Consider the following 20911-nt stretch of genomic DNA (forward strand, 5'->3'; position numbering starts at 1 on the left):
GCGCTGGTTGCTTGTTGAAAGAATAATTAGATGTCTAGGACATTAAAACAACACCATCGTGCCTAACACAATAACTAAGTCCACTTTGCGGACTGAGCAGTTCAGAATTGTTGAGTTCAGCAGCAGGCTGCCCTCCAAGTTTTCAGAGAAAAGTTATTCCAGCGTAATTTTTCAGGGCTTACTCTGAGCCATCGTTTGGAAGATGTGATGTGAAAGACATGGGCACTTTGGAAAGGCTTCAAGTCTGATAGGAGCATCAGACCTGTCTATCTATCATGGGTACAAGGAGAGATTTGACCAAAAGTCTGAGGGTGAGTGGGCAAGGTGCAGCAGAGTATATTCAAGGGCAGGAGGGATCTGGTGAGTCTTCTGGGGCTTGGGTGAACTGGTAGCATCAGATGAGGGAAATAAGGGTCGAGATCAATACCGTAGCAAAGGAATACCTTTGTAAAAGTGAGACAGGGATTATTGAACAGTTGATTCTGATCTGTGAAGGATGCCAGTGGGTTGTATTACACTTATTCTCAGGTTTTATTTATCAAAATCTGTACTCCAAACCTTTTTATACCTCTTTATATTCCAAGTCTAAGAGACAGGCTTAAAGCTGGGAGAATATGATACTGTTTAGTTCCTAGCTACTAGAGTTCTGATCTGTGTTCAAATAAGGAAGAAAGTAATGTTGGAATGGTGGAAAGAAAGTAATGTTTTTTGTGCATTAAAGAGTCCAGGGACAGTATCATACCTTTTACATTCACTTATCTACATTTGATGACAACTATGTTATTACCTTCATTTTATAGATTGGGAAAACAATTGCCAAGAGATTAATTTGCCCATGTTACCACTAGGATTTCTCAATACATGTTTACCATACTCCTTCAACTCATAATAGAGGTGTGTTCAGTCACTCAGTTGTGTCTGACCCTTTGCGGCCCTGTAGACTATAGCCTGCCAGTCTCCTCTGTCCATGCAATTTTCCAGGCAAGAGTACTGGAGTTGGTTGCCATTTCCTACTGTATGGGATCTTCTGATCCAGGGATCAAACCTGAGTCTCTTGCATTGGCAGGAGGATTCTTTACCACTAGCACCACCTGGGAAGCCCCGCTCATACAGGTAATCACAGGGTGGAAATTTTAATCTATTTTTCCCCATGTCTTTTTGGCCTTGCCATGCCTTATTTGGGATCTTAGTGCTGTTTGGTATAATCTGTTTTTTCCACGTCTCATGCAGGGTCTTATTTCCCCCACCAGAGATGAAACCTGTGCCCCCTGATTTGGGAGCTCAGTCTTAACCACTGGTCCACCAGGGAAGCCTCTTTATCTCTTGGCTGACAGACCTGTTTCCACTTCCTGCAGCCTTTAAAATATAATTCTACCTTAATCTGTTACTCTTAACCATAAAAAAGTACTGTGAATGCAACAATATAAATCTTAAATATTATGTTGAACAAAAGGAATTAGACACAAGAGAACATATTGCGTGATTTCGTTTATATGAAGTAGAAACACAGGCAAAATCAATCTGTGCTGGGAGTCAGGATCGTGACTACTACTGGGTAGACAGGGAATAATGAGAAGGGAAATCAAAGACTTTTTTAGGGTGCCGGTCCTGTTGTTTATTGATCTCAGTGTGTTTCATGAATGTGTTGTTTGTGAAAATTTACAAAACTCTACTCTTATTTGTACTTTTTGTATATATACCATACTTACTAAATAAAAGTAAAAACAAACAAAACCAAGTCCCCCACTAAACTATTTTGAGTGCCTCCCAGGTAGGTACACATGAAATTTATGTTAGAAATCAATATTACCTAAATTTAAAAAAATAAATTATATAATTAGAAATGAATATATTAACATAGAATGAGCAAACTGAAACTTGAAATTTGGTTTGAATTCTGCTCCAAAAACAAATACTTGACAACAGTGCCTCTGATGTCTATCAGAAGCCACAGGGATTAGTCTTTAATTTCATCACGGAGTACAAACGTTATGTATGTATCCAGATTTTACATTTTTCTTAGTCTACTAGTATGAAAGAAAACTAATTATCTTAGACAAGATTATCAGGTTTTTTTTTAGGTTTTTACTATTTATTTATAATAGATATTCCATGTCCCGGATCGTCTCTAGTCAGAGAAAAGAACGTGTGTACAGAAGAGAAAAAGATAAAAACAAGGCCTTATTGTGTGTATCCATTGTGTTAAGAATCTTGTGTCTTAAAATTCTCAAGATAGGTATTATATTGCCAATTTAGAGATGAAAAAACTGCACTTTAGTGTATTAAAATTTAAAAACTTGTACAGTAACCAACTATGAAGGACTCAGTGTATGCTGTTTTCCCAGAGACGTAATACTGTCACATATAGCTGTTAGAGATATATCATCAATATAAATTGCAAGCGAGAAATAAGAAACAAATATATATTGAATAACTTTGTCTTTCATACAAATATAAATGTGACAGCAGGAAAAAAAAAAAGGGATGTTTCTGCTGTGGAGAAGGGAAAGCCACTGGGGGTGTGTTTGTATGAAAAATGCTTTGAAACAGCTATATAGATCAGAGGTAATATGGTGTTACAGTTGAAATCGTGGAGGTAACAGCAGTGTTCCTTCATAGGGTTTAAGAGTTAATACTTGATAGCAGTTTGAACACTGCCAGATACATAGCAGTGATTCAATAAATGTTTGCATCTAGTATGTATAGGGTGCCCAGCAGAGCCATGGAAAGCTCTCACTGTGGTTGAAGAGTAGCACCCTTACCTGTTAACAACCAACATCTGCTGGTGGTCCAAGGTGATGCAAGAGCCCGTATTTACAAGGATCTGGCTCAGTTCACACCACAAGAACTGTATAGAACATGATCCGTGGTCCTCCCCCAAAGCACACTTGTATCAACAAGAAGGATGATAGAGGAGTCATCACTTTTAACAATAATGTTTTTTATTATACAAAGCATTATAATTTTCTCAATATTCTTCACTCAATTATCAACAAACTTTCCACTGTATTCATTGAACAAATAAACAGTGTCAAACTACACTTCACTACCTTTCAACCTCCAAGCACTCAACTTAAAGAGACCAGCAAAAAAGTGCTTGGAGCACCAAATGGAAAGAGAAGAACACCTGGAAAGGTCAACAGAGATACTTAGAAGCAGTTAAAGGGGATGGGTTAGGGGAGGAAGTAAATTCCTGAGCACCATCAGATTTCCCTCATGGGTCAAAGAGGTTTACAAAATCAGTTTTAAGACATGAGATTAGAACTAGGGACTCAGAGGAACCCATACTCTGGGATACTGCAGGTCATCCAAGTTCCTGGGTTGGCAGAAGTAAAAAAAAGAGGGACAGAGAAAGTGGGAGTGGGGAGCAGAGGAGAGGCAGCAGGACAGAGACAGGTGCTGAGAAGCACAGAGGGAGAAAGCTGTGCCTAGAAGAAATAAAGTTCGGAACTTGTCATGAATTGGAAAACGAAAAGCCATAGTCACAAATCTGGAAGATGGACTACGGGACACGAAAACCTGGAATTTTATACCTTCCAGGAGGTGATGACAAATCCTGAAGCTGTACAGTGGCAGGCAGTGAGGTGCATTTAAAACTAAACCCTGTTTTATAAGAGTAAGACTTTGGCAACCTTGCTTAACTAATTCTACTCTGTGGATTTGAAAACAATGTGCCTAGAAGGTAGCCTCCCAAGCAGGTTACACGTCTACAGGCAGTACAGAAGGGCTCTAAGCCAAGTGGGTCTATAGAAAACAAAATTCAATTAATGTTACTGTCAAGTGAAGAGACAGCAGATTTCATTGTTCTCTTCAACCTTTTTAGTAGTTTCCTAAAGCTAAGCCATTCTGATCACTTGAAATAAGCTAGTATTGCCAAATACTGTATAATCAAATAGGTCGACTGTGATCAAACCCCAATTTTTCCTGAGCCTTAACTGCCTCTGTGACTTGGGACACAGTTGCAGCATGGAAATTACTATTACTTTTCTGGAGGGCAGGGAGGGAACTGGGGGTCAACAATTGCCTAACTATATGTGTATGTAAACAAAAGAGATCAAACTGACCAATTAAATTAGCCATTCAGAATCCCTCTTGCCAAAAAGTTATAACCTTAAGACTGAATAAGCAAACCAGAATTCTGCTGCTCAGATGTTCTGAGTCTGGGAAGCACTGGCTTTGATGATAATCCTGATGATAATTCAGTTTTTATTTCAATCTTCTCAGGCTCTTCTGCCTAAGACTACTCTGCCCAGCCGGAACAAGCTTCACACAAACGTGTACCAGGTTTTCTCGTGGTTCCTTCCAAGGGGCGTCTCCCCATCCTCCTCAGTTGTCCACTTCCTCCTCTTCATTCTGTTCTTCTTCCTCCAGCCTTTCCTCATCTTCATCATTGTCCTCATCCCTGCTCTTGTCCTGCTCTTCCGAATCTGTTTTTTTGTCTTTGTCCTTCTTCTTTTGCTCTGAAGCTTCCTTCTTGCCTTTCTGCTCCCTCCTATAAGCTGTAAGGATAAAGAGGAGGTTAGGAAGCAAGGCTGAACCAGACAGACAGCAGCAGCTAACTCAACTGGGTAACTGGAAAAGCTGAGGTACAAAAGGAAAAATAATCTGCCCAGCATCACCAAACAGATAAATGAGCTGGTGCCTGCCATTTGAGTCGCATCCAATACTTGCTACTGGACTTTTTAAGAGACTCAAGTTGATCAAATCTCAGGGCCTAAATGAGCAGGTCATTTAGGATGAACATCGACTTGGATGTTCAAGAAGACGAAACCGCAGTTACCTTCCAGAGCTTCCTTTAATGGGGTAACGAACCGCTGAAACTCCATCTCCTCCATGGCTGACAGCACATCGCTGGCATTCAGTGTCTTGCGTTTCCCTTTCATCGCAAAGTTGTTGGCACTGAAAGAAGAAAGATCAAGGGCTGTCAGATGCCCTCTTGCCGCGTATGGTGTGGGTGGGAAAAGAAGCGCCCAAAGGTGGAACGGGAAAGCCTGCGTCTTAGATGCCTGCATGGATATTTGTGACACGGTAAGTCCCACCCTTCCCTATACAAAAGGGTTAAAGTAATTGTCTTATTTTGTTTCATAGATTTCAAGATCTAGAACGAGGGCTCGGAACCTCGCTCCATTGAGGTAGAACGTAATTATTGGGGTTTGCGGGGGTCCAGGTTACGAACTCCAAATCAGGTGGCTCTCTTTACGCCTCCCTTAGGCTTTAGGCCCAGCTAAGCTTCGGCTAAGTCTGCCCGCCTTACCAGGATGTGGCGTACAGCACGAAGACGCTGGCGGCGCGGGAGATGGCGCTCCGGGCCTCCTTGGAGATGTTGACACCGTCCGGGAGCTGTGAGAAAAGCGAGGGTGAGCACAGCTACCGGCCCAGCACCTGTTTCCCCCTGCCCGCTCGTCCGCCCCTGGTCCGGCCGCCAGCTGGAGCTGCTTACCGCCTCCTTGATGATTCTGGTGATGACGGCATTGGGCAGGTTTAGGTCCTCGGGCCTCTCCGCCATGGTCGCGGCCGGGGACCGTGCCTGCGACCTCCTCTTCAGGCCGCCACGGCGTCCGGACTTCCCGCGTCGCCACGGTCTGACCCAGCGAGGCTTCCGTCCCACCCCGCGTTGCCTACACCGTGTCCCACAGTGCCCCGCGCGCCAGAGCCGCCTTCCTCCCGCAGCTGCGCCTCCGCCTCCAGTGGCCGGGGCGTCTGAACTTCCCACGCTGCCATGGTTTTGGCCCGAGGGCCTTCCGTCCGGCCTTACAGGCACCTGGCGTCCTTTCCCAGGCTCGTTTCCCTGCTTCACACCTCCCTCGCATTTAGAAATTAAGTATGGCTCACTGGGGCTTCCGTCCCTTCCCCACAGTGCTTTGCGCCGCTGCTTGGCGACGGAGCGGCCGGGCGTCTAGCGTGGGAGACGGAGGCGTGGACTGAGCCGGCGGGGCGGGGCTCCTTCGGGCGAGAGGCGGGGCTCCTCGCCCACCTCTTAGCTTGTCTGCAGCTGCGACTTCCCGTGGGCCTTGGCGTGCTTTCTGCTTTGGTTTTGAGGAATCGCGGCCATCTGTTGCTGCATTCTCCCACTAATCTTTTTAGCCTTCTCAACTTTGTAGTAATGGTATTAAGGATAGCTGTTATCTAAAATTTTTTAATACAAACTACTTTGCCACCATGGTGCTATAGCTGGCAGCATGGACACAGGCATGACGACCTCTGGGCACCATTCGGGCAACACCTAGCCGTTTGTAAGAGTAGCGTAACATTACATAAGCATTCAAAAACAAACCCTGTTACGGTTGTACTTGTTTTTTTGTTTCATTGAATTGTTCATCGTGCATCTTTCCTAGTCAAAAATATTTTTCATGGTTTTGCAGTGGCTTTTTAAGTTCTATCGTTTTTCTGTTACATATGTAGAAATTGTCCTCACGCTCACTGAGCAGAAATTGTTTCTTTTTATCCCTTGAAACTTGCTATTTCAGGTCACTTTTAGTTTTCCTGTTTGTGTTAGAGACATGAGCACAGAGAACTATTTCTCTCTTATAAGAAAAAGAGCAGCAAAAGCGGTGATGCATGGCAGCTGAAGCTGCTTCAGATACAGATGATAGAGTTTGGTGGGGTAAGTCTCCACTTGGATAAAATACACCTGGTTTAAAGATGTTAGGAAGTGCTCAGCTCCAGCCAGGTGCTGTGTAGTTGGAATTGGGCCTCTGTGTTGATAGATATTTTGATCTTTAAGAGGAGCCGGAAATCTGGACATTATATGGACTATTTCCATTTTTAAGTAATGGCTCAAAGTGTAAGCGAAACAAAACAAGTCATAGGTCAGGTGCAATCCCAGGCTACTAGTTTGTTTAATCTTTGGTTTAAATTATAAGCTGTTTACAACAGAGACTTATTTTGTTCATTATTGTTCTCAGTGCTCATAACAGGTCCCCTCACATATTTAGTAGTCAATAATTGTTTTGAGTAAAAGAAGAAATGGACACTCTCCTTAAAAAAAAGTTATTAGGGATCTGGTGGTAGTGATTGCCTAAAACATTTCTAGAGAGAGAAAGATAACATTTATTGAGTACCTGTTATATATCATACATAAAAGTACATTACCTCATTTAATGCTTCTGCAATCCTACTTAGGGATTTCCCTTTTCCTACTTTATATGAGGAAACAGGCTGAGAGAGGTGAATTCATTTGCCCAAGACCATAGAGCCAGTAAATGAAAAGCTAGTGGCTTCTGATCCAACTTCTGAGTCAACTGACTTGCTGTTTCAGCAAACCCATTTATTTCTGGTGGGTATTTTAGCTGCCTGTATGAGAACTGGAGCCTATTGAAAAATGAAGCATCTCTTCTAAAGGTTTGAGCCATCTAAAGCACTTCTGTGACCCACAGGGAATTGGTTCCAGAAGCCCCTGTGTATACCATTATTTGTGGATATTCAGGTACTATGTATGTTGGTTATAATTTGATAAGGCTTTTTGGAGATTGGGGCATCCTTTCCCTAATGGTTAATGAAAGGGGAAAGGAAAGGATGTTAATAGTTATTTTGAACTGTTTGCCAGACCTGTTAATATCTATTAACTAATTGTAGTGACCCTGTGAAATAGGTATTTCCTCATTTTGCAGCTAAGGAAACTGAAGCTCAGATTGGTTAAATCTCAGGTCACTCAGCTATTAATTAAATGGTCAGTTGGGAGGCCTTCTGAAGTCAGTCTGAATCCAAATTCTTGTCACTCTATTCCAAGCTGAGATTTTCATACTTTCATGGTACCCCATTCTTAACTATCCTGTAACCACTGTTTATCAATATGATTCAATAAAAACATTTTATGCTTTGAGTCCAAATTAATATCTGGACTAGCTAATATTTGTGAAAGTAAAGTTACTCAGTCATGTCTGACTCTTTGCGACCCCATGGATTGTAGCCTACCACAATCCATGGGGTCGTAATATTCCCTAATTATATGGTGGTGGTTTCTCCAGAGGGCTAGAAAGCTGCAAGATTGGCTTTTGTCCTAAACCATTTGTAGATATGGATTTGCCAGATACAAGCCAGTGGGATGAAACCACCTGTGACCTGGCTGGCTGTCAGCATCCACAATGCTGGGCAACTATCCGCCGGATTGAGAGGGGCCACCCTCGACTTCTGGACTCCTCCTCCAAATCTTTTGTGGATGCTGAAGGTGAATTAGCTAGCCCTGTCTCCTCCCTTACAAGATCCTTGAATTGTTTCTATTTGGCTCCCTTATGCCATGTTGTATATTTTCTTCTGGTCTGGTCTTTCAGACAAGCTCCCAGTGCTTACCATTGTAAACATCGCAGATTCCTGCTTCCCGGCCAAGAGAGTTATTCGTCGGCATCACTTACCAGGATTTACCTTCACAAAGGCTCACTCTTCATTGAGTTCAAAGTTTGACTCCAAGTTTCAAGGCAGGTAAATAATCATGGAATCTTCCTTAAACGGCTTAATACCTCAATTTTTTTGGTTAACTTTCTTTGCCTATGTACTGAACTTTGAGAAAGCCAGATTAAAAACAAAGCATTAATGAGAAATGCCCTGGAGGTCCAAGGGGATGGAACTTGGCACTTTCGCTGCTGTGGCCTAGAGTTCAATCCCTGGTCAGGGAATTCAGATTGCACAAACCACGTGGTACAGCCAAAAAAACACCAACTAACAATCACCCACCCCAGCCCCCTTGACCCACCACCAAACAAAAGAAACAAACCGTTTAGCAGTTCACTTAAAGGAGTAATGAGTAGGCAGTGTGGGAAACAGAAAGAAAGTATTCTTGTTTGTCTTGTAGGAGTTGGTTAAACAATAACTCTCCTTTCCCTCCCCCCTCTACTCCCTGGTGATCTCTGTTCTGTTTTTCTTTTTGCCTCTATGCATTTGCCTGTTCTAGGTACTTCATGTAAGTGTACTCATACAATATTTGTTCTTTTGTGTTTAGCTTATTTCACCTTGGATAATGTTTTCAAGCTTTATTGATGTCACATGAACGAACCTCATGCCTTTTTAAGGCTGAAAAATGTTCCATTGTATGTCAGTGACACGTTAAAAAAATTATTTATTGATTTATTTGGCTGTGCTAGGTCTTCTTTGCTGCACGAGCTTTTCTCTAGTTGTGACAACTGGGGGCTGCTTCCTAGCTGTGATATGCGAGCTTCTCATTGCAGTGGTTTTCCTTGTGGAGTACAGGCTCTACGGCGTATGGGCTTCGTTAGCTGTGGCTCCTGTGCCCTAGAGCCCAGGCTCAGTGGTTGTGGTGCTTGGGCTTAGTTGTTCCTTGGCATGTGGAATCTTCCCGGATCAGAGATTGAACCTGGGTCTCCCGCATTGGCAGGTGGATTCGTTACCACTGAGCCACCAGGGAAGCCCCACATTTTGTTTATTGGCTTCCCTGGCAGCTCAGATAGATAGTAAAGAATCTACCTGCAGTGAGGGAGACCTGGGATCAATGTTGGGGTTGGGGAGATCCCCTGGAGGAGGATGTGGCAACCCACCCCAGTGTTGTTGCCTGGAGGATCCCCATGGACAGAGGAGCCTGGCGGGCTACAGTCCATGGGGTCGCAGGGTCAGACACAACTGAGCGACTAAGCACAGCACAGCATGGTTTGTAACATCTCCATCAAAATTACTGAATAAATTTTTACTGATGGTGATGTGACTGTTTGTAGTTGGAGAAAGGCATAGGCTAGGAATTGAGTTTGATGCAACAAATAGTTATGAAAGGTTTGCAACGTGCAACGTCTAAGTTGTTCAAGGAAAAACAAACAAGCAAAACTTAAGAAGATGATAAGACCTGACATTCATTTGGTAAGTATTAAGTCCAAGGTTTTCTGTAGATAAGTAGGAGCTTTTCCTCACAGCACGAACTTTATCATCTCAGTAAGGCTTTTGTGACGCTTTCATGTTTGGAAACTCATTTTTTAGGCCTTGGAAGGATTTACCTGACAGAGACTTAATGAACCGTACTGATAGATCTCCCAAAGTAAGTCACAGATTAAAAAAGGTATTTCCTCAGCATTTTCTCTTTACTACTGGGAATAAAATGTTGCCTTTATTTAACATTGAGGATGACTGTAATCCAAATAATGACGATAATAACTACCTAATACTGAACCCTTACTATTTGCTAGACTCTGTGCTAATGCTTTTACATGTTATACTGTTTCTAGAAATCCCAGACCTAGTGGGATTTATTTATGGCAGTTTTCCATAGTTAAGAATTTTCTATCTCTCCTGTATAGAGCGTGTTCAGCTACTGTCATCTCATAATACAGGGAAATTAGAATGCTGCAATGTCAGATCTAAAATGAGCCTCAAGGTCGGCTATACTCATGATTTTTAAAACTTTTTTAGCTATCGCTCATGGTAAGAAATACATTTTACAATAAAATACCATGGGACAATCTTTACCCTAACTGTAAGTTACACTATACTCTGAAAGTTTCTATCCTTTTCTGATTCATTTTAAAACAGTGGAGGCTGTGATTCACAAAATTTGATTTTGTGACCTATGAATAAGTTACAACTGCAGTTTGAAAACTATTTCTGTGGTCTGTCTCATTTATCTTACAGTTGAGGAAACTGAGGCCCAGATAGGAAGTGATTTTTTTAAAAGCACAGCTGGTTAGGAAAAGAGCTATATTTTAAGAAGAAAAAGCCCTTCTACTTGTCTACAGTAGAGATTTACTGTTCTTTGCAGTCCTACTGGATGCCTTTGATTTTTTCCTATGAGATCCTTCACTTTTCAGTGTCATGTGGTGAAGAGTGTAAGAACCGAGGGAGGGTAGATGGGTTTGGATAGATGAGTGAACAAATCACTTCCCTCTTTGGCCTCTTCAGAATGAGAGTGTTAGATTAAATTAGTTTTTAAATTAATTGTTTGTCTAGGATAATACATGCATATGGTTCTAAATTCAAAATCCATAGGAGGGCTTATGGTGCCCCAAATATCTCCTCTGTTCCCCCAAGTCGGTCAGTTTCTTTTCATGGGGACAACCTATTTTTAATAGTTATTTTCCTGCATGAATCCTGCTAGGGATATAGACTAGATGATTTATAAAATTTCCTTATAAATTCACATTTTCCTAAATAGCAAAATGTGAAAAAAATGATGACTTTAACTTTTATGTAGATGCTTGTAAATATAAACAGGCTATAAAAGAGAAAAACTTGCTTCTGCTTCTTTCGGTTCTCTCCCTGCTCCCAGATTGTATTGTTTTATCTGCAGGGGATGTTAGTTTTTGGAGTGCAGTGGGCAGAATAAGTAGTGTTCCCTTGGGTAAGCCCCAAGGCGTCCTCCTATGAGGTGGGGTTGGGAGTTGCTAAATGCCGCCCTAATGTCTCAGGAAGGCCGGGGAGACCATTCACTCATCAGTGCTCACTCTTGCAGAGCACCTTTCCCGATACTTGGTTTCTCAAAGGAATATTATGAAGCTATTTTGGGGATAAGAAATGTTTATTTTATTCTATTTTTTAATCATCTTCTGAACCACCATACCTTTTTGGTTAGCATGATTTATTCCTTAGCCTGGTCCTGAATACCATCAGCAGTGGTACCTTTAAGCCATACATAGGTTTCATATTTTTCTCTTAGCTATCAGTGCTGAATCTGAATGAGACAAAGCTTCCTTGCCCTCAAGATGTAGGAAATATGGATGTCATCTGGATCCCAGAGAAGCATGTGAGGTGAGTATCATGTTGAGAACTTGGGAGTCTTCAACTCTTGTGTTCCACAAATGCCTACTGTCTTCTGCCAGCCTTCTCTCTGTGAACTCCTTTTTAGCTACCTCTTTGCATGAAGGAGGAGGTCAAGCAGAGCAGAAGGCCATGGCCTCTTGCATTTACCTCTTGAAGTGATGTGAAAGTTGCTCATTCATGTCCGACTCTTTGTGACCCCATGGACTGTACAGCCCATGGAACTCTCCAGGCCAGAATACTGGAGTGGGTAGCCTTTCCCTTCTCCAGGGGATCTTCCCAACCCAGGGATCGAACCCAGGTCTCCCACATTGCAGGCAGATTCTTTATCAGCTGAACTACAAGGGAAGCCCAGGAATACTGGAGTGGGTGGCCTATCCCTTCTCCAGCGGATCTTCCTGACCCAGGAATTGAACCAGGGTCTCCTGCATTGCAGGTGGATTCTTTACCAACTGAGCTACCAGGGAACCCCTAAATGCTACCCTGGAATTCTTGTTAGTGCACTTTGAGATTCATGCTTTGGGACTTTTCTACATCAAATTCTACTTGTCTGTAAATAGCATACAAGATAGGGCCCAATGTATTTGTGAGGTGTATTAAGAAACAAATGCCTTCTATCAGTTTTTCTTGTTAGTCATCAGCAACTAGTAAAAGTTTTCAGTGAAGCACCTGAATCTTTGGTCTCAAGCCTAAGGACTAGAGCGCTGACACAAAATGAATAGCATATAGAATTTGTGTACAAAGCAGCTGTGATAAAGATCACTTGGTGAAGGTCCAAAGATTTGCTAATATTGACAGTCGTTGGAAAAAACGGATTTTTCTTTCATGACTGCTGAGGTTCTCAGATTCTTTTAGAGTAACTGTTTAGACATGTTATTCAAGTCGCTAAGTCATGTCTGACTCTTTGCAAGCCCATGGACTGTAGCCTGCCAGGCTCTTCTGTCCATGGGATTTTCCAGGCAAGAATACTGGAGTGGGTTGCCATCTTCAGTTTAGAGATGATGAGACTTTATTTTCTTTTCAAAAAATCCTGTGAATGCTTATATATATATATGTATGTATGTATTGTGTGTATGTGTGTGTGTGTGTGTGAGAATATATATAGTGTAAACAAAAAACCTCTAAGGGTTTCTTTCCTTTCATATAAAAGAAGCCCAGAGTTAGGTGGTCCACGGCTAGTATCTCAGCTCCATGAGGTAATCAGACACCAGAACACCTTCTGTTAATAGCTTTTTGGGCCCACCTTCTGAGGTGCTTCACGGGGGTTTCAAAGTCTAAGTTGACTGATAGAGTTTAAGTCATCATATCTGTATTCCAGGTAAGAAAGAGGAGGAAGATGACAGAGCAAAAAATATTTGAGCACCTCTGGGCTAAGCAGGGGAATTCAGTCAAGAACTAAATACTTTGTCCCTGTCCTCCTGGAGTCTTATGGTGGTGGTAGGATTCAGACACTATAAACATCCCTGCACTTAAGTATATAATTACTAATTTGGATTAATACTATAAAAGTAAATAACTGAATTGCTTGAGAGAATGGAGGGGAGCCTAATTTAGATGTGAGGGCAAGGTAAGAGAGGGGTTCTTGTTTTTAGCAGCCTCTGAACTGCAGGTACCTCTGAGTTCCTAACCAGCCATCTTTGAATACTGAATGGAGGATAGAAATCTTCCTGGTCATCATTCATAAATATCCTTGATGCTTCTGCTTAAGGTGTCTGGGAATAAGTTGTGGTTATTCTTATTTCAAGCCCAGCTGAGGAGAAGCATATTATTTGCAGCCAGGATGGGAATATGAACAGAAAGAAATCTCCAGGGGTAAGTTTACTGTGGCCAAACCTTCCTGATCTTTGTAAGAGTTTATTTTTGTTTGCCCCCTTCTCCCATTCTCTCTTTAAATGAACAACATCTGCAAAATAAAACCCATCTTAAGGAAGGAATATAATAACCAAACCATTTTCTGTGCAGAGAAATGAAGAACTAGGTCTGTTCCCTACCTCCTCCCTGTAGGAAGGTAAAAGAACACCCGGAAGAGATGTTAGGAGCAACTGCTGGGCATTCAGAGGGAATTTTAGGTTGATTAGAAACTAATTTTCAGTGTGATGAAAGTGAAAAGTGAAAGTGAAGTCACTCAGTCGTGTCCAACTCTTTGCTACCCCATGGCCTGTAGCCCACCAGGCTCCTCTGTCCATGGAATTTTTCAGGCAAGAGTACTGGAGTGGGTTGTCATTTCCTTCTCCAAGGGATCTTCCCAACCCAGGGATCAAACCCAGGTCTCCCGCATTGCAGGCAGATCCTTTAACCTCTGCGCCACCAGGGAAGCCCTGGTGTGATGGGAATAGAATTTCAACAGACTAGAAGTTACAGTGGAGCTGTGCTTCTTTTTTTTGGTGGTTGGTTGGTTTAGTCACTAAATTGTGTCTGACTCTTTGTGACCTCATGGACTGTTAGCTTGCTGGGCTCCTCTGCCCATGGGATTTCCCAGGCAAGAATACTAGAGTGGGTTGCCATTTCCTTCTCCAGGGACCTGTGCTTCTAATGCTACTTCTACCAATTATTGGGTAAATGTAGCCTCGGATAAGTCACAAAGCTGGAAGTTTGCTACATCCAGGAGAATAGTATCTTGGCCCATTTTGTTCGTTGCTGAATTCCTAGCCCCAGCCCTCTGCCTGGCACATAGTTGGCCGATAAATACTTGTTTGGAGCCTTTTGGGGGAAAAATGAAACAAGTCCATCAATCCCTGTGTGATCTGATTTCAACAATGTGGTTGAAGAGCCAGATTGGTAAACATGTGGCAGGTTGTAGTCTAGAGGGGGCGAGGATGCTGGAGTAGGTCTGGAAAAAAGGAGTTTCCCACGCCAGGGTTGTGTCGGAAGGCTGGAGTGGTGGTGGAACAATGTGGCATCGAAGAGAGTGCTACAGGGAGTTCTTTCTATTGTTTCTCTTCCAGAAACACAAGTCGGAACTTCCAGGGATAATTGTACCGCCTCCCACCCCAGCACACTTGTATGAGCAACTAAGTTCAGAATCCTTACCTTTATGGAACCAGTTTGACATGTTGCCTCAGGATCTACTGAAGGAGTGAGTGTCCTGTAAGCTGTGGGAGAACCACAGCATCCTCTTTTCTCTAGAAGCTAAGAAAGGCCTAAGCAGTGTGCTCTTCCTGGGGAGGGAGGGAAGAAAACCATCCCCCTACTTGGTCCCTGAATCTGTGGACTTAGGCATATGCAGTGATGACGAGAATCACCACCATTTAAGTATTTACCACCTGCCAAGCCTGGTGCTTAATAATTAGCACAATACCTATATTCTCTCATTTAAACCTTCCCTGGGAGGTAGACACACTGTTCTTTTTATAGGTGAGTTATGGGTTAAGTGGAAGACGGAATGGATATGTGGTTTGGAGCAAGACCACCTTTGAATTTTGTATTGAAATTCATTGCCTTCATGAATTTCCGCATTTTATTTAGCCTCATTAATCTTCAGTTTCCTCATTTGCAAAATGAAGATCATAAACCTGTCCTTGGGGTGTGGTAAGGATTCAGTGGTGTAAAGCACATGAGCCCGACATGTAGTAAACTTAATCCACTCACCCATGATTGCCATAGTTGCATCTGAAAGCCGTTACTGAATGAGCACCTGTTGGTACAGGCCTTTTAAGGCCCAGGGTGGACATGTCTGCAAATGTAGAGTCCTTTTCTTCTCTTTCTCCCCAGCCAAGAAAAGCTATTGCTGACTGTCTCTGTGTCTGTCCCCTTCAGCCTCTTGCTGGATAAAGGGAAAACCATACTTTATCCAGAGATGCAGACACAGTTGGCCATGATGAAAAAGAAACCTCCCTTGGAAAAGAGCCGACCCGACAGTGCCATTTCTGCTAAGATGTATTTATCTGTACACCGCCTCACCCTACAAGTAAGAGCAAGGGGCCCTCAGAGGAAGGTGTCTGCGTGCAAGTCCAGCCTCACCTGTCCTCAAGGCTGGAGGACTTAGCTTTCTAATTTCTTTCTCTTCTATTCTTCCACTCTGGATCCAGGTGCCACAGAAGGACTGGGCTGTGTGTGGGTGAAAGCGGATGACAGGGAGAGGTTGGAGGAGAGCAGCATTCTCTATTTCTTCTGCACTCAGCTTCCCACACCTTTCCCCTCTCCCGAGCTCCTGGTATAATGTTGCACACACTGGGCTTCTCAAAAAAGTGCTCATTGACTCGATGGATAAACGCATTTGGGATACATTTTGGGAAAGAGAAAGACCTACAGTAGAGCTTTTTTCTTTTCTCTTCTTCTTCCCTTTTTCTGCTCTAGAAACCAGCATTGAGATATCCTGAACATTTGAAGAAACACTGTTCTAGCCTGAAAACAGATGGTAGGTTTTCTGATGCTGCTAGGTCTCCAGGTACCATCCCCTTTCTGCCCACGTTTCTTACATTTGATCTTGGTCCCAACTCAGTGACGTTTGCGGCCACAGTCAGACAGGGTCACATGTAGACCTTAGGAGACTGCAGTTTCAAAAAGCAGCCCCTCCCAGCTTGGTCCTGACCAGCGGGGAGAGAGGTCACCCCTGGGGGGCAGGGCACAGCAGGCAGCCCGGGGGAGGGTGGGAGCTGTCCGGGAGAAGAGGGCTGAGCTGGCTGTCTGGTCACCAGGTCATAGGAAGCAGCAGCGGCAGCAACAGAGGAAGGTGAAGACAGCCGCTAGGAAACAGGTAGAGTGGCAGCGAAGGGACGCTCGGGATGCTTGGACGCCTCCACCTGGGGTTGGAGCAAGTGGGTGCAGCCTGGAATAGGAAGGGCTCATACAGGGGATGGGATTCTCCCTGTTTGCTGGTTGTAGATACAAAGTTCCTATGTGGTTGTACTAACAGCCTTCCTTTCGACCCTTTTGGGAACGAGTTCTTTACTTTCAAAAGTCCTAATTCACCTCCTCCTCATGTGGGTTTCAGGAGGCGAAAAAGAGATGCAGGAGTGAACCAGAGAGCCACAACAGCTCGCGCAAGCATCCAGGTGCCGTGGTTTGTTTGTGACCCACGCTGTGGCGAGGAGAATACGTGGGCTTGGGAGTGACAGAGTCCCAGGACCCAGCTGAGGGCAGGAAACGCTGAACACGTTTGGCATTTGAGGATCCATGTTTGTCAGGCGCTTGAATTCTCCTTGGAATGCTTCGGTTTGGCTGGTCTACCGTGTATCAGCCTTCCAGCAAATATTTGCTCAGCAAGTGAGCTGGACCAGATGTCTGTTTCACATGGGGATTTGAGAGATGGCCATGAGCACGAGTCAGAGTCACTCCTCAGGTCCTACTTTAGAAAAGGAAGCGGTTTGGGGATGAAGAGTTAGCCCAGGTCATTGAAGAGAAGAGCCTCAAGGGCCCACTGGCCCGTGAGACAGGGAAGAGCCAGGGCCCCTCACGAGAGCCCCAGGAGAGTTCTAAGGAAGCAGAGTTAGCCACTTCTCAGGCACAGGTTGAAGTCTCAGGAGTCTTTCACAGTACAGCCCTATCCAAGAGGCAGGGGGCTAGTTCTTGACCGGCAATTCCTTTCCTTTAGCGTCCATGCCAGAGATAAGAGACTCCCCCTTTTGGAGTTCTTAGCATGTCTGAGCTGAAGGTTATACTTACCCCAGTCCCTCTGACGTTTCTCAGTTTGAGTGAAGAATGAGAAGCAAGGAGAAAGAATCCCCCTAAACCACGGCAGATTCTTCTGCCCTAAATAGACTGGACATCGCTGTCTGTGATGGGGAGCTAACTGTTTAATCGTCAGAATTCACCCTCCAACCCTGGGGCTCTGGGATAGCGAGGGTGAGGTTTCCTGAGAAGGATGCTTTTCTTGGTTTATCTCCCAACTCATCCTGCTCTCTGATACTAAAAGTGTCTTCTAACCTAGAGATCGAAGAAGCCTCCTGACCTTCACACGGGAGGTAGACAGCACTGGGCCTGTGGCCCAGCGCGGAGGCACTTGTTCAAGGCTAGCCCGCTATCCAGGGTGATGACAGCTCCCCTGAGTTTCGTTCTGGTGCCTTCTGTTCCTCTTCCTGGTCCCTCCAGTAGGAGCAGCTTTGCTTGGGTGACGGGCTCCCTTTTGAATTCTTAGAGCAGTGGCTTATCCTCTCTGAGTTGAGAAAGGCTTCGTGGAAGAGGTGATTTTTGCACTGGATCATCTGTGAGAGTTGCCCGGATATGGAAGAGAATTCCTGGAAGCAGGGATGGGTTGGGTGAACGTGTCTTGGAGGAGCGTGGCTGCAGGGAGCACTGAGCAGTCTGCTGTGGGTGTGGGGTTGGGTATTTAAGGGAGAGAGGTGGATCACGCTGACGAGATGGCCTGCTGAGATGTTTGATCTTTATCCTCAGTGGTGGGCAGTGGTGATCTGCCTTGATGGCAACCTGAGATCAACTGAGGAGCTTTCCAAACCCTAACACCCATGTTGCACCCCAGACCTGTTAAAATCAGAGTGTATGGTGTTGGGTCCAGGCCTGGGTGGTTTTCTGAATGCCCCAGCGTGTAACTAAGGTGTGAATCGGTGCTGACAGGGAGCCAGCGCAGCTCTGGAGCAAGGGACTTCCTGTTTGGCTGTCCCTTTTAGCCTCATACCGCTGGTGGTAGCTTGGAAGATTGCTCATTTAAAGGAAGAGAAACAGAGGGGAAAGAACTAGTGCATTTCATGACTAGTTGGGGGAAAGATCTGATACAAAAGAGTCATAGATCGAGAAATTTTGGGTTGGGAGGATGTTCATTTTCATAAGTCGATAGAGGTAACTTAGGGATGGTACAAGAAAGTAAGAACAGGATTCATAGACTGAAAAGACGGACCTAGGAGTTCTTTCGCTACACTGACATACAGGTGCTTGCCCTGTATGTTTCTTTGAGGAATCTTGGATCTTGTAACACACAGTTTACCTTACTCACTAATTCTATAATAGATGTGGTCACAGTCCCAGGTGAACAGAATCACGAATAGAACTTAAGAGGGCCTCACTCCCTTTTACCTGCCTCTAAGGTCCTGTATTGTCCTGGCTGGGGAGTCACCTGTAGACTAGGGGTCAACTAGAAGCCCAGCAATGGGATGTGGAATACCAATAAGAGACTTTAACTGATCTTGCGGTCACTAGGTCGCAAAACTCTACGAGGTCAGCAAAGTGACAAAAAGCGGCAGCAGCAGCAGATGAAGACACGAGGCCCCCCCTCGAAACAGGTGAGAGTGTATGAGGGACATTCTGCTAGGGCCCTGTTTGAATTGGCTATGGGGTGCATGCTAAGACACTTCGGTCGTGTCCGACTCTGTGACGCTATGGACTGTAGCCTGCCAGGCTCCTCTGTCCATGGGGATTCTCCAGGCAAGAATACTAGAGTGGGTTGCCATGCCCTCCTCCAGGGGATCTTCCCGACCCAGACAGGGATTGAATCCACATCTCTTAGGCCTCCTGCATCGGCAGGCAGGTTCTTTGCCACTAGTGCCACCTGGGAAGCCCTTAGTTGTCTATTTTTGTAAAACAAACCACCCAAAGTAGAACCACAGTGGTTTGTTATTTCTCATGATTCTGTGGGTTGATTGGATAGTTTTCTGATCTTGCCTAAGGTCACTCATGCAGCTGCATTCAGCTGGAGGCTGGGCTGGGGCTCTTGGCCAAATTGTCTTTAGTTCTCTTTTATGAGGCCTCTCCATGTGTCTGGTCTGGGCTTTTTGACAGCCAAGAAGTAATCTCAGGAAGGCACTTTGCTAGGGATGGGCCTGGAACTGGAACCGTGTCACTTCTGCCACATTTTATTTGTTAAAAAAAATCGCAAGTCCAGTTCAGATTCAAGAGGAGAGGAAATTGACTCTGTCTCATGATGATCGCTTTTCACTTTGATGCATTGGAGAAGGAACTGGTAACCCACTCCAGTGTTCTTGCCTGGAGAATCCCAGGGACGGCAGAGCCTGTTGGGTTGCCATCTATGGGGTCACACAGAGTCGGACACGACTGAAGCGACTTAGCAGCAGCAGCAGCAGCAGCATGATGGTAAGAACAGCATGTGCTTATAGGAATGGGAAGAATTGCTGGCAGCTACCCAGGTTTGATCCCTGGGTTGGGAAGATCCCCTGGAGGAGGGAATGGCTTCCCACTCTAGTATTCCTGCCTGCAGAATGCTATGGACAGAGAAGCCTGGCAGGCTATAGTCCATGGGATTGCAAACAGTTGGACATGACTGAGTGAGTAACACATACATACGCCTTTGGAGGCAGTTTACCCTTAGTTAATTGCTGGGACTGGGGAAGACTGCATTCTGGCTTCATGTGGTCAGCCTGCAGGGCAAAAGAACCCATGACATAGGCTTCTCTCTTCAGTGTCAGATGGTGGCATTTTGTCCTATCTTAGATGTTAATTTTTCCAACAAAAGCATCATTTAGAAAAGCACTTTGTTTCCTAAATCCTGACTCAAGTTTCTTTACACTTATGAATTTCAGGATTCCACAGAGAGACCACAGACAAACATTGCTAAGAAATTCCTGGACTCCTCCCGCAGTAAGAAGAGTAAGACCCTAGGGTTGGAGGAACCTTAGAAAGTGTCTTGAGGACAGGGGGAGCAGAACCCTATTGATCAGGATGGTTCACCTCCCTGAAGGGCACAACCCTCACACCTCGGAAGAGTCCTCCAGACTCCCCAGCCCTTCCTTTTCTGTCTTCCATTTTTCATAGTTAATTGGGAGAAGGCTACAGGTGCAGTTGATGGCTGGGTCTTTTTTTAGGTCCCGAATTATCCCAAATAGAATACACTAAGAAGGACATCAAGACTCAGATGGAGATTTTGCTGAAAGACCAAATGAGGACCCCAAAGAGTGCTTCTAGCGTCAGCTGGAACCCTGAGCTCAAACTGTTGAGGATTCTTCAGGCCACAGATGAAGAGGACGAGGAGATCCATCCCTCTGAGGCACAGAGTGAAGTGTCCGAGGTGTAGGCGGAAGGATGCTCAGGCTCCCACAGTGACCTTGGACATGAGGGCAGGAAGGAGAGGGGACTTCGACTCCCTGGAGCCCTTACCAGGGTCTGAGCTTAGGGATTCTGTTTTCTTCACTTGCTTCTGAAATAAGTGAGAGAGAGAGAAAGCCCTTTCTAACTTGGATTGTTTCTCTCCCTTTAGGGCCCAGGGTAATTTTAGTGATTAAACACAGCCGCTGCTTATCAATAGACTCGTTTCTCTGTTTCTGGGTCACTTTTATCTCCTCGCTGAGACGCTGAAAGGTTTCTAGTTATAGGAAGA

General features: G+C 44.5%; 2 protein-coding genes across 2 annotated transcripts; one reads left to right on the forward strand and one right to left on the reverse strand.

Annotated features, from left to right (window-relative positions):
- Positions 1-2935: 2935 nt before the first annotated feature.
- On the reverse strand, positions 2936-5594 carry POLE3 (DNA polymerase epsilon 3, accessory subunit). Its single transcript, XM_052644897.1, has 4 exons — positions 5441-5594; positions 5255-5340; positions 4781-4899; positions 2936-4499 (listed from the first exon to the last, which is right to left on the reverse strand). The coding sequence occupies exons 1-4, from the start codon at positions 5504-5506 to the stop codon at positions 4327-4329; spliced, it is 444 nt and encodes a 147-aa protein (XP_052500857.1). The 5' UTR covers positions 5507-5594; the 3' UTR covers positions 2936-4326.
- Positions 5595-8016: 2422 nt separating this feature from the next.
- On the forward strand, positions 8017-20608 carry C8H9orf43 (chromosome 8 C9orf43 homolog). Its single transcript, XM_052645266.1, has 14 exons — positions 8017-8167; positions 8271-8418; positions 8888-8896; positions 9919-9976; positions 11588-11679; positions 13434-13500; positions 14634-14764; positions 15445-15595; positions 15985-16045; positions 16326-16384; positions 16622-16682; positions 18781-18863; positions 20118-20184; positions 20400-20608. Exons 1-14 carry the CDS (start codon positions 8017-8019, stop codon positions 20606-20608), a joined length of 1347 nt encoding a protein of 448 aa, XP_052501226.1.
- Positions 20609-20911: the final 303 nt, after the last annotated feature.

This window comes from Budorcas taxicolor, chromosome 8 (assembly GCF_023091745.1).
Source record: "Budorcas taxicolor isolate Tak-1 chromosome 8, Takin1.1, whole genome shotgun sequence".
NCBI classification, from domain to species: domain Eukaryota; kingdom Metazoa; phylum Chordata; class Mammalia; order Artiodactyla; family Bovidae; genus Budorcas; species Budorcas taxicolor.